The sequence below is a fragment of the Trachymyrmex cornetzi genome, unplaced genomic scaffold, assembly GCF_001594075.2.
Source record: "Trachymyrmex cornetzi isolate Tcor2-1 unplaced genomic scaffold, Tcor1.1 scaffold223, whole genome shotgun sequence".
Lineage (NCBI taxonomy): Eukaryota > Metazoa > Arthropoda > Insecta > Hymenoptera > Formicidae > Trachymyrmex > Trachymyrmex cornetzi.
The window spans coordinates 1,804,475-1,819,264 of NW_017296881.1; the positions used below are offsets into that span (position 1 = coordinate 1,804,475).

General features: G+C 28.3%; 1 protein-coding gene across 1 annotated transcript; it reads left to right on the top strand.

Annotated features, from left to right (window-relative positions):
- Nucleotides 1-2,708: 2,708 nt before the first annotated feature.
- Nucleotides 2,709-9,052, top strand: Hb (hunchback). The gene is made up of 4 exons (XM_018506099.1): nucleotides 2,709-2,817; nucleotides 6,565-6,756; nucleotides 7,219-7,442; nucleotides 7,864-9,052. Exons 2-4 carry the CDS (start codon nucleotides 6,574-6,576, stop codon nucleotides 9,050-9,052), a joined length of 1,596 nt encoding a protein of 531 aa, XP_018361601.1. The 5' UTR covers nucleotides 2,709-2,817; nucleotides 6,565-6,573.
- Nucleotides 9,053-14,790: the final 5,738 nt, after the last annotated feature.

Genomic DNA, 14,790 nt, shown 5'->3' on the forward strand with positions numbered 1-14,790 from the left:
TTAACTGTTTCGACAACTCTAAAAGCGTTTGAGCTGGATTCTCATCAAGCAATTCTTGCAGCTCGACATCTTCAAAATTTTTCGGCTGTCCTGGACGTTCTTTGTCTCTCACATCAAAATCACCGTTTCGGAAGCGTTCAAATCAAACTCTACATGTTCTTTCCGATGGAGTTTCATCACCATACACTTCGGATAATAAGCGATGCGCTTCAGCTGCGGTTTTCTTGAGGTCGAAGTGAAGAAGCACATGTCGGAAAAACAGCTTATTGCGATTCATTTTTAATCGATTGGAAAATCTCTTTGGCGTCGAGAAACCTTTTTTTCCTGGTACGTGAGTGTCAAGTAAAATAGTGAGTTTATAAAGCACCCGTCTGTCGCCGTTGTGTTTATAAAAAAGATTTTTATATGACACGTTTTTTGTTTAGTTTTTATAAAAAAGGAGTGGACGGTTAGAGTTACGGTATTTACCTTTTAGTTTCAGATAAAAGGGATGAATAAAATACAGCCAATTCTCTATGATTCAAACTGTCGTAAGAGGCGACCAGTCGAATATTCACGTAAATTTGTTTTGGAATGCATTAATTGAGCAAAAACATAACTAAGGGAAATGGAGTTTAATGGAATTGGTAGCTGTCAACATAACTAAAAAAAGGACAAAAAATTTAGTGTCTGCCTCTTGTTAAACAGTTTTCTTTTCAGCAAAATAATTCAAAATGATATAGATATTTTGTAAAAGAGAATTTTATTTTAACATTAGAATTTATGAGAATTCGCATATATTGTGGCTCACTGGAAGATTTGCATTTAAATGAGAACATAAAAAGATATATGTATAAATAATGACAAAAAACAAATTATTTAGCTAAAAGATATTTTTTTCGATATCATGCATTTTACATTTCGTGTATGCCATCATTTGTCAATTTTTACTTTTTATTTGCTTTATTTATACAACGCGCGTATGTTGCATATGTGGATTGTAGTACTCCCATTTTAGAAAAAGCTTCTGTTTTAAAATATCACGTTTTAATAGGAGTTTCTGTCTTCTTTTCAGTATTAGGGAAAGGGTGCGAGCTGTCTACATTAGAAAGAAAACAGATTGCGTTTGCCAAAAAAAGAATCTTTGAATAATAGCGCGAAACATAAACCGTGGATTTTATATTCTTTCGAAATTGATTTAAATTAATTGAGAGCGAATTATAAAATTTGTTTATTGATATAAAATTATTGCTTTAATTTTCAATATATCTGTTGATTATGAATTAACTTTCCGCCGGCGAACGCAGGATCTCGCAAGACCCGTGAGTTAAAATTGTTTGCTTTTTACAACTGTAAAGAAAATTAATAAATGAATATTTGGTTCTATGATAAATATGTGTTTTTATTTCATCTTCTACATATTTGAAATAATTTACAACGTATTATAATAAAAAAAAACTGCTCTTTAAACGTTTTAAAATAATATCATTCTTGGGTCGCATTTGACCCTGTATACGCCATTCGTGCGAATATCACGTTCGCTGCGTCTGAGCAGTCCGAGGGTTAACTATTTTATATACTCTTCCAAATTTTCTTACTTAAAATAATGCAATTAACATGTCACATACTACATACAATAATATATTTCATTTTGATTGCTACATTTCTACTGCTAAAACTTTTTGTCTTTGCAGAGTGTTTCAAAAATTTATAGCTTTAATTTTAATAATAGATTTTTTTAAAAACTTGAAATGTTATATATGAAAACATTATTTTAATTGTATTTTATAAGTAAATTAATGTTAGACAAAAAACATGTATCTTAATTACAATTACATAATAATTTTAATATTTGTTAAAACATAATTTGGTATTTCTTAAAAAAAAAACGTAATTTATGTTTATTGAATAATATTAAAAAAAATTTTAAATAGTGCATCATTTGTTAATATTTATCTTTTATTTATTTTACTTGCCACCGCATCGCAATTTTGATTAATAAGGCAAACTTTCTAATTTTATAACTTGAAATGATCAAGAAAAAATCATACGGTAAAATACCGTTCTATAATTTATAGGAGGAGCCAGCGAGCATATAACAGTAGTAGTTAACGGATTCATAACCCTTGAATCACGGAAGGATCTTTTGTTAAAAGGAATTCTACGTTGTAGTAGAAAGCAAGGGTGTGGATGAAATATATGGGGTGGGGGTGGTTAAATCGCTACTATTGGACAGATGGATCCGGAAGAGAGGGTAACTGTTCTAGGGCAGGACCTAACGTTGGGACTTACAAGTAGTGTTGTTTCAGTTCGATTCGGTACCGTTAGCTCGAGATATTCCGAGTCTTCTCATGTATTTTGATATATGCTGAGATTTTTGCTTCCGGGAAGCAAACTCGATTCGGATTGTCTAAGTTCTCAGTTTGGATCAAATTTCTGCTCGCGATAATTTGATATTTGTATTAATGTGAATCTACGTCGCGAAGTCGATCCAGCATTTATCCAATCGACTTTTTGCATCCTTAAGAAATTATAATTTCAGATCTATTGAGATACTATCTCGTCTTGTTATGGACGTTAAATTAATAAAAAAAAAAATGTAACATTCAAGTAAAGAAAAATCTTTGAAATGGATAGCTTGTATCTTGAGAATATGTTGATAACATTATATAGTATGATTTATCATGGCTTTAATGGCATTATAAAAAGTAGGAATATTTATTAAAAGTGTATAGTGAAATATATCAGTATCAAATCTTTATTTGGAGGCGAACTGAGGAATAAATGGTATTCTAAAGCATCAGAGGACAACGAATTTGACACGTATAATAAAACAAGGTACAACTATAATATTATTTGATTTTGATTAAATTCTTTATAGAGAAAAGTCTAAATTTTTTACAGATAAAATTCTTTGTAGATTACATTTTTTATAGATTACATTTTTTTATAGAGAGAAAAAGTACTGAGTTAAAATTGCTTCACAATTAATCAGAGATTAGTTTCTGTTTAATAGCATTTGAGAGAAAACTCGATCGCGATATAAGTCTCTTTTTTCTCTTATTTCTTACTTTTTGCTTATTTGTTTTATTTTTTTACTTACACAAGAATGTATAATAATGTGGTAAATTTCTTTATAGCGCGGTAGATATTTTTCATGCAAAAAATATATAAAAAATTCTTATTATTCAGAAAAAACGTGTCATTATAATATTTGATCTTATTTATATTATCTACAGATTGATATTCAAAAGATACAACGTATCGTTTGCACCTTTTTATCTTCTTCTCAAATCAATATATCATGCTATTATAAAAAATAAATGACTTATTTTTTATAATTTTTTAGCAATTTATGAAGGTGTTATCTTTTTTATTTTTATATAAATAAGATTATTTGATTGCACTAAGGTACGTTTTATTTAATATCATTAATTTAACAATTTTTCAGTCACATTTTAATATTTGACTTATCAGCGATTTTTCTTCACCGCGATCTGTCACGTTGTCTCTATTCTATCCTGTATTGTTTGTCGATTGAAATTTCGAGTGTTATATTCATCGTTGCTTTGACGTTTTCTATTTATTATTATGATCTTGACGTACGTCTCGCTCGGAATTTCGAAATACCAACGTCGTTTTGACCTTTAGAGAATAATGCTATTTGTTCGGATTTCGGAATTTCAAAGCAGGAAAACGGTTATTGTTAAATATATCGAGAAAAATATTCACTTGCGTATTGGCCTTAAGTTATTGGTCTTAAATTCGAAGCAATTGCACTTACTCTCCAAGAAGAAGTACTCTCAAAGAAGAGAATACTTTTTCTTTTTGTTTTCTACACAATCGAAAAACACATTTATTAACAAATAATATTTATCAAATAAATAAGATATTTTTTATTATAGAATTAAAATATAAACTTTTTTATACGATCTGGCCCATTATTGTAAGAATTGTGGAAATTGTTATTATATAACTTATATTTACATTTGAGCAATAATTATTGGTAAATATTAATTAGAAAACAATACCCTGCAAAAATCAATATAAAAAAATGAATCTCATTTTTATCTTGCATGTGCTCACATTCCTTACTATGGCATTACAGGGTTCGAATTCTAATGACAAAACCTTTAAAAAAATATAATTACCCTTATTTTTTCACATTAAAACAAAAAAGTTACTTTGTTTCCAATTGTGTTGCCATTATCCATATAAAATAGCTTAGTTTTTGCACACTTTCTCTAAGAAAAAGTGCAAACCGGTTCTAATTTTTTTCGCGTAGAAAGGGGAGCAATTTCAAACAGATGTCAAGTTTAATTTATGGTCGCAGTCACATGTATGTGTACCGGACCTAGGTTAAATGAAAAATCAGTAGGGTGTCGTTTTTAAAAGTAAAATTCTACTCTAGATTTTCTGCTCCAGTTAAATAATGCAACCCTAACGTAAAGTGTGAATCGCTTCTCATCTGAAAGGAAACACATAAATCGTTTTTTTGTTTTGTTTAAGAATACGAAATTTTCGTAAAAGAGAAAGCGAAAATAATTTGTAAAAAATTGATATCAATGAAAATATGAAATAAAGAAGCATTGCTCCAAAGTTCGCTGCTATTTTTCTATCACTATTCAAAATATTAACAACAATTTATGTTTAAACTGTAATTTGTATTTAAATTTAATCTATATTTCCATAATTGGAGAAAGATGAATCGAACAAAATTAGTACAATGTGTAAATTTTGAATAAATCAAGCAAAAATAAAGTTATTTTTAAATTTGAAAACATTTAATTTATTATTTTTCATACTTTTTTTTAAAATATTAATATTATATTAATCTTTTATTATTATTTTTATATCTTCTTGTTTACAAATTTTTTTTCGGATTTTAGATTTAATTATTTATAAATTAAAAATTATGTAATATTGATTTTACATATTATTCTGTATATAAAGTAATAGAGCAGTAATTTTTTATAAACAATTATTTTTTAATAAAGTCACATTTAATTCTGATTATTTGAGGTTTTAAAATTAAATCGTTTTTATTCGCTACACGTTGCAATATTATCTAAAAAAAGGTTTTGGAAATGTGTAAGTGGTGAAAATTCACAAAAATGTGTCGAGAGTAATACCTGAAGAATAAGATTTTTACCACAGAGTTATGGTAGGTAGATGTTATTTTTTTAACTCTCTTCAGAATGCGATGACAACTAAAGTGAATGTCCTAATAGGGCCTATAATGGCCTGACATGTTAAATATATCCGACCATATTGAAAAATAATATTTATTATTTACTTTAACCGTTACAAAAGAACATAATAGTTACGATAAAAAAACCTCCTTAAAAAATATCATAAATTATATTATTTGTTGACAACTTACACTTAAACGTCCAACCACTGAAACATTTACCTTAAGCCTTTTTTATTTTATTTGATACAGTTCGCTACAATTAATTAGATCAAAATTACCCGTGTTTTTAATTTTGCAATATTTTGCCAAGATTTATGCTGATGAGAAATTTGACATTGTCATTACCTAATGAGAAATAACGTGCTTCCAACATGCACAAATTAAAACATTATTCATAATTGCGATTGCAATTAGTGATTTATCGTTTCTGTGAATGCAATCTAAATTTTGAAAATCTTGTTGTAAGTGTGTATATGCCATTACGTTGTTATATTAATAACCATTATTATTCGTTATCTTATGGTCTATACTGTATTCCTGTAGTCCTGTAGTTTCTACAATACGACATCTATGAATCAGAATGAGTGTAAAAAATCATCCTTACGGTCATTATGATTCATTATACGTTTCATTTATGTACTCTGAACAATCTTAAAAATTTGAAAATCATAGTTTTTATTTATAGTGGTTATGCATGCAGAGTTTATCTAATAAAAATGTGAATGGTATAATTTTTGTTGACAAATATTAGAAAAACGGAAAATTCTGGGAGACCAAAGTTGAAACAATAGATTCGACAGATTTGTTTCAAATGGAGATTTTTATCTTAATAATATTAACTCATTATTAATGGATAGCTTCGAAAATGCCAGGCAGTTTTTGATAACAATGGCGAGTGAATTTAATTAATAAAAAAGTTAATTTATTATAATATTTTATTAATTTATTATAATTATAATACTAATTTAGTACCAATTTAATAAAGTATACTTTTTTCATCTTTTATTGTAATAAATAGTTTCAGAGTTATGTCGACCACGCTTTTATTAAATATACTATGTGTTATTATTACCAAATTATTTATTTGCAGCGTTGATCAATAAATTATATAAAGCTTAAGCTTTACTTACGTCTCTTGAGAAAAGACTCAGAAATACCCGAATAATCTTAGATTAAAAAAAAAAGATTTAAGATTTTTTTATTTCGAACATTGATTTTATTGATTATTTTGTTGAACAATAAATATAAAAAATAAAAATTTTAGTCGATATTTTCCGTTGCAATTTCTCACGTTTCGTTTAGATATATTTTGTTCGTTATAATCTCCAATGCATATAATCCTAATCCTCGTCTTTCTAATCTTATTTTTGTTCTTTTTTCATATTTCAAAGATCGTCAAAATGAAAAGATGCGAAAAAAATGTAGAATCCCTGAGACAGACGCCGGAGCAACAACAGGAGCAAAAGCAAGAACAACAGCAAAAACAACAACAGCATCAACAACAGACCATTGCCGAGGAGCAGCAATGTCCCTTCCTTCAGTCCACCACGCCCGTTTGGGGTGATAGAATGGTGAGTAATCGTGCAACCCCTCTCCGATTGAGCTTCATCTCCCTTCTTTCTTCCTTTCCGCAATACGCGTCGTGTACTTTATTCATTCTCTGGACCCGTCCCCTTTTATATTCAACAAAATGTCGGCGATGGAAGTCGTATATCGATGTTGTATCAATCGAGTCTTCGAAGTTCAAATGTGAAATATTTTTTTTGCTTGCACCTGTTACGTTTCTTATTTTTTATCTCGCCGAGTATATGTCGTTAATGAAATAAATACAAGGATGTAAATTTTTAATGTTTATTTGCAAATTACATTCAGAATATAAGATCAAGTTTTCATTCATTGTCTCTTAATGCTTTAGAAGATTTCTCAAAATTTGAAGTTCTTCATCTTATAGAATGTAGGTAATTAAATCATCTAGCTCTAAATTTTTAATATATTTATTTTTTGTAGAAAAGACTTTCTAAGAAATATTTTTATTTTTTCTATAGGGTGAACAATCGGCGGAAGAAACTAATAACAATTTCAATTTCTCGTTCCCCTATTCGATTCCAAGCACGTCCGATATGAGAACGTGTAATCTATCGTCTTCGAGGAATAATAGTTTATCATCTATATCCAGTTTAACCGAAAGTACTATGAACAGTAATCAATCATTCAGTGATGCACAGTTACCTAGGAGGTGTAGATTATGTTCCTACGTTGCGAATTCCAGGTATAGTATCTGATATTAATTTTTTAATAGTTTTTTTTCCATAGTTTTGTGAATTATATACAGCTATATGTAAAGCGCATTAGAAGATTAATCGGTTGAAAAAAGAGAAAATTTCAAAGAGTAAATAAATAATATTGGAAAAATAAATAGAAGATGTATACAAAATGTACATCTTCCATGTTATTTATACAAATATAAATTAGAATATTCAATATTCCGTGAGTATGGCAATACTTTGCCATACCCACGTGCGTCTTTAAAAATCTATTTTATTGCAAAATTGCAAAAAATCTATTGTTCTGGTTAAAATTAAATGTAATGACCTCTCTAATTGCATTACTACAATTGCATATAATTGTATTCGCTATCAAAAAAAACCTCAATAAAATAGACTATTATAGGTTAAATTTTATATTTTCAGAGCGCAGTATATCGAGCATGTAATCACTCATTCCACGTTCACAAAAAGTTCATATGTAGACAATGACAATTTAAACGGTTATGTTGATGATGAAGAGTTCGAGGATTCAGGTAATGAATTAGTCAAAGGAAAGAAGAAAAATAAAATTTCCAAGCCGAAACCATGCAGCAAATGTGACTTTATGGCGAAGACGAAATTGGCGCTTTGGTTGCATTTACGTCAGCACTTCATACAGCAAGAATGTTCCGGCTTCATCTGCAACTCGTGTCCATTTGCCACCACGCTCAAGCATCATATGACATTCCATTGGTTTAGTGCTCATGATGATTTTAAAGCATACATGTGCTCAGAATGTTCGTATGCATGCGTGAGTAAATCGATGTTAACTAGTCACATGAAAACACACTCAGAAATCTATCAGTACAATTGCGGCAGCTGCTCATACAAGACTAAATTCTGCAATGCAATAAAAAAACACCTAAAAGATAGTAAGCATCAACCAGGCTTGGTATTGAATCCAGACGGTACGCCGAATCCATTCGCCACTATCGATGTTTACGGTAATAAACGCGGACCCAGACGAAGGGCGTTGATAGAAGGAAAGAAAGAACTAACAGAAACCATCGAGGATATATCGACAAATTTAAGAATGACTCCCCCGATTTCATCGATTTCAACTCCGTCAGCTTCGGTTTTATCAATTCCGATTTCATCACCTACGATCTTAGACTTCCCGGATTCAAATACGGATCAGCCATTGGACCTTAGTATGTCCACAATGACAAAAAGACAAAATCAGTCACAGTTGGCCAACTTTTCAAAACGTAAGCGTAAAGCGGTGAAACTAGAATATCCCACAATAACAATAAGTGAGAAAAAATTTCACATAGATGACAACGCTACACAAATCCAAAATACAGATCAAACTTGTACGGAATCTTCTCTTTCAGCACTTCTAACGGCAAGTCAATCTAATCTCCAGGAGAAAAATATGACACCTGATATAAATATATATAAAACATCATTTATTTGTTACCATTGTTGCATTATTTTTGCGAGTGAGATCATGTACGCAGTGCATATGAGTTTCCACAAAGTTAAAAGCCCTTTCACGTGTGCAGTGTGCGATCGGAAGTGCACAGATCAAATTACATTCTTTTTACACCTCATTCAAACAAAACATGAATAAATACTAAAAAAGTTGGCATGCCATATAGATTGCCTAGGAAGAGAAGTAAACTAATCTAGTCAGACTCCGTATTAATTAGAGACATGTCAAAATCATGTCGGTAAATTAGTTCCTATTTAAAAAAATATTTAAAAAAATATTTTGTAAATGTAATATCGCCCTCTGATTTTGGCGTCATTAGGCGAAAACTGTGGACTGATCTAGACTCATATTTTCATCCGTTGCCGAGTGAGGATCCGAGATCATCATCGTCGATGTTGAGGGATTACCTTAGCAGAAAGATCTTAGCAGAAAGATGATTATTGGCATCAGTCGTGTTTGACATGTTCTAAGTCATCGATTAAATATCTATAGGCATTTTGTAATAAACGGGAAACCTGCTCCTGTTCCTTGTTATCTATGTTTGAACGTGTTGTGATATTTTGGAACAAAAGGTGACAACACGTTAAACGGATTATCTTCAGGCGACAATTGCCCGTTAATGTTCAGATTTATTCTCATTGTTCATTTCATTAAACAAATTATTCAACGTATTAGCTATGACTAGAGAATGAGGTGTAACTGGAGTTGATATCTGAACTGGCGATCTTTGAATTGTTGTTATCTGGACTGGCGATCTTTGAGTTGGCACTGGGGATGGACAGGTATTGAAACCAGTATAATTACTGGAAATTTAATTAATTACTATTTTTGTGATAATGGATACAGATTTTTATTTGAAAAAGTTTCATAGAATATTTATAGAAATTATAAGATTGGTTTCAAGCCTGATAATGACAATAGAAAAAGATGTAAAAAAGGATTGGTTTCCCTTTTCTTCAATAATATTTTTCTAATAGAATACAGAAATTTCGCACAAAAATTTATATTAGTATAATTTTTAAAACATTAAAAATTAGTGTACTCATATAAAATTAATCGATTAGTTTTCATTAAAATTTGATTTTAATGACTATATAGAGCTCTATCGGCTTTCTCTGAAATTATGTAACTTTCATAATACTCATACAGGCTACAGATTGAAATTGAAATTGAGACTGAATTTGACTAATCAAAGCAAAGTTTACTAAACTTAATATTAGTTTTCTTTCTTATAATTTGTTAATTTCGATCTCAATCTCAATACCAATATCTAGTCTGATACGAGCATAGTTTGATACATAATGTTATATAATGCAAATTTTTTGCACGAAATTTCTTTTCGTATCTTACGCAACATGCGTAATTGTATACGTTCAAGTTATAAAAAAAAGTTTAGTCACAAAATTATAGTGTATTATTAGACAGAGTTGAGTTTATTTCTTTTGATTTTATACATTATATTACATTACTTTTTTTTACTATTTTTCGTCTTTCTACATTATTATTATTATTTAATTGCTAATCTCTTTTTCTTTTTCGCAATAATATCGATTATTAAAATGAGAGCAAATATGTAAATTATTTTAAAATGCTTCGACTTTTTTCTGAATGAAAAGACAGAAGAAATTTTTTGGACTTCTAGTGTTATATTTTTATATTTTTTTTGATAATTCAGGATAAGATACATACATCTATGTGATGCAATTTATTTAAGCAATTACTTTTATTCTTTTCTGTTGAACTTATCGATATTATGCGAATTTTTCTGCATGTAAAGATCTAATAGCGAAATGAATATATAGTTTAAGTGTAATATTTTATATTATTCAGTATTTTATTCAAGTACGTAGCTATTCTCTCTTATACTTTTCTTGTGTATCAACTATTTTATTATCTTTGCCTTTTAGACTGTTCAGACTTGGTATAAAAATATTATTACAATAATTACATATTATCATCAAGAGATTAACGCTTCTTTAAAAAATTTATTGCACAAAACAATAAAATTTAAAGAATTGAGTCTAATAAATATCTATATGTAAATACGCTATATATATGAGAGTGTATAGGTTATAATTGAATGCATGTATATCTTGTGATAAATTTCAAAGTATTGTACTTATCAACAATTCTTTGGTAGCTAATGGACAGTAATGTGCAATTTTAAATTTATATAGATCGAATAAACTGAAGTAGCTATCAGATCCTATCTTTATCAAAATTACGATGCGTTTAGTACATTGCGTTATATTTTAAAAATCACGCGATACATCAGGATACACACGATCAGGAACGTGATGAATATTCTGTTTGTTAAGAAACGCTCAAAAACTTTTATAAAGACGGTGTATATCAAACATATAACTGCTTTAAACGTACCGATGAATCTGATCTTCCTGATGGAAAATGGTCTATAATTAGACAGATTAGATTAGATTAGACGCTAATATAAATAGTTGTTTTATACGTCACGTGTAACATAATATTGATATTGAATGCAAATTCTATATATTGATTTGTAATCAATATCGTATACAAAAATAGGTATACAATGATAAGAAGAGCTCATGGCATGCAATGCATTAATTCTTTTTTTAATTTGCAGGTATAGAATAATCTAATAGACAGCTGCATATGCTGGCAAATACGTAAAAAAGAATTAAAATAATATTTTGCTGGAAAACTTTTACAAAATATTCAAGTTTATTTAATTACATAAACTGTTAATTGCTTTCTCATGTCACGAGCTAACTTTGAGTGAACAAATAATAGAATAGAACTCCCAAAATTTCAAAATTTATCAAATTCAAAACAATCAGAGTCAAAACAAATATAAATCAAACTTTTTTTTCGTAAAGTTTTACAAATAAATTAGACCGAATGTTCGAGCGTTATAACAAATATTTTCTGAGTTTCTACAATATTTTATTAGCTAGAATTCACATTGTCCATTTATTTACTCAAGGTATACAAATTCTTTATGAGTTATTTTCAAGATCAAATTAAGTTCTTTTGCTTGCATGCACAATGATTCATTATATATATCTACGACATTAATAATAACCAATTATATCGCTGGTATAATATTAATTAATGTCGTATTGATATAAAATACAGTTAAAAGTGTTTAAGCAGTTATATGCACATAAAGTTATAGTTTTCATAATAGAGAACTATTTCGATGACATAAATAATTATTATTTAAATATCGAACTCTTCAATATAGTAATTGACGTTTAAACAAATTGTAATCGTAAACGAGAAAATTTTGACGCATTTTTCTTCCTTTATACATATACGTATATACCGAAGTATTAATAATATCAGAAATAATGCCATTTTAAAATTGAATATTTTTCCCATTTGTAATAATCAGTGAATTGGATTCAGAAAGCGAATCAGAAACACGTTATTACAACAAAATTCAAATTTACCTAATAAATTATTTATTTATTATTGCATTCTATTTAAAAATGAAATATACTGCATACACATTATATCAATTTTAGAGTTAAAGAATAAGTCCCTTAAGTCCAACCCTTAAGTCGAAAGAATTCTATTTCATACAATCAATGATTCGCAGATATAATTACATTTTCGTACTAATAAAACATTACTTGTTAAAATTTGTATATAAGATCTAGAAATTTGATGTCAAAATTGTATATTATAATCTTCGGTGTATATGCATATATATATATATATATAAAGGATTATATTAGTTATTATAACACATTTATGTATTCCGATTTGAATTTAACACTGCTAGTAGATACGAGATTCTTTAATCTCAGTATGCTTTACATATGCAAGAATAATTATTTACAAATTACATTTTTGTCATTTAAGACATTTTTTTATTATGTTCATATATATTTTGAGTTTTGTTGAAACTTTTCAATAAAAAAAGGAATTTAAAACGTATCACAAAATTTTTTCTTGTAAATGTTTTCCTAAAATTTGAATTAATATCCTTGTGATTAACTTTTATTTATAAACCTGAACACACATAATAATGCACGTATATTTGTTTCTGTTTTGTGTAATATACTTCCACCATGTTTTGTGTGATACTTTGATCATTTCAATTTTGTGTATAATTGATGTCATAAGAGTCTTATAATAATTTATTACATAAATTGCTCTAGTCATATCTTAAAAGACACAGAAATTATGTGTATATATATTTTTAGCATTCAAATATATATATGTATAAGGCAAAACAATTATTTTAATTTTTGTTTGAATAAGAACAAAAATATTTTATCTATGTATGATGTCAATGATACAAAAATGTATGTTGTTCTATAAATCTAGTAAAATATAATGTATATCGGAAACATGATAATTGTTACTGACTAAAACTAATTTTACCATAAAAATATAATATACAGTAGAATATATTTTTGTTAATTATTCGAGATAAAATACTAAAAATAATTTTGTTTTTTTGAACAAAAAAACTAATGTAAGATATGGATATACTACTTGTGTAATACATTTTTTAAATGCTTCCTGTTTAGACTCAAATTGCTGTGTGACTTCTTAACAATCCTTGGGGAGTATCAGGTGCAACATCGACTGCCTTGCGTTTGGAATTGTATTCTCAACAGAAATTCTGGGAAAACCGTCACAAGATGAACATTATAAGAGCTTCTTTAAAGCACATTTACATCATCCATATTTAAATAAACAATCTATAAAATTTTATGGATGTATTAGATAAAAACATGCTTATGTTAATGTCTTATAGTGAATTCGATCAGAAATTTGCATTATTAAGGTAAGATCGCTTATTATGGGATAGGCTCCTGATATGAGGGGTTTTTGCTAAAGTAATAAGTGCATACGTTTTTCTATCATGAACTTTATACTCTTAGTGTGATACTTGTTTAGTAAAAAATTCATTATTAGATCATGTGTGTAGTCGTTGCAAAAAAAAATTTGTGAAATTGAATGTTTTCGAATTATATTGTAATTAGACTTCAAATCTTGTTTTATAATATAAAAATAAATATTGCGTAATAAAGTCTGCATGCAGTGATCGAGTAACATCATATTCATAGGAAAACACGTGATATAGTAATTTGTTTAACTGTAAAGATTAGATTTGGTGATCGTGAAACCGCAAGGCATAGAACTCATAATATGAGATACTTAGGGTATTCCTAGCTAACATGACAGCATAATCTAAATAATTAAATATCTCAAAGCATACTATCGAACGAAATATTAAAAATGACGATTCTATTGTTAAGATTACTCACACACATACACATATACTGATACAGACACTCATCGAAAAATTGTATAATTATTATGTATAACGTTTAAATTCTTTGTTCTTACTTATATATAATATGATAAAAGGGTGTATAAAAAGCTTATCTTTATTTTTTTTTTAGTTTTCTGTTATGAGATACCACCTCATACTAGAAAACCTTTGTATCTCATATTAGGAATCCTTTTTTAAAATAATCAAAATCGGCACTTGTGATAAAAAATTTCACATACAACAAAGTATAGTTATTATCGACTGCTAACTTTTGACGATAAAACTTAAATATATTTCCCATAAATTTGATATGAAGACAGAAATTCAGGTTACAAATTAAATAAATTACAAACCTTTAAAAGAAGGTATCTCATAATAGGCGACTTTACCTATATATAACGCATACTGGTGCATATTAAAAATTGTATACTGATTTAATTTGAGTGTTAAAGTAAAATGCAAATATTTCAAATTATATTAAGACTTTCACGACTTAAAACGTTTCTATATATTTATATTAAAATACATACCTTTATCGTCAATATTTGTGTACGATGGCTTTAATATGCATCAGTGCGCATTGAGTGCGTTCAATTGAATT

Bases quoted from the DNA above. Each gene is read 5' to 3' on its own strand.
- Hb (XM_018506099.1), top strand. From the start codon at position 6,574: ATGAAAAGATGCGAAAAAAATGTAGAATCCCTGAGACAGACGCCGGAG. The intron at 6,757-7,218 runs GCAACCCCTCTC...TTTTTTCTATAG, and splicing joins ATAGAATGGTGAGTAATCGT to GGTGAACAATCGGCGGAAGA. The intron at 7,443-7,863 runs GTATAGTATCTG...TTATATTTTCAG, and splicing joins TCCTACGTTGCGAATTCCAG to AGCGCAGTATATCGAGCATG.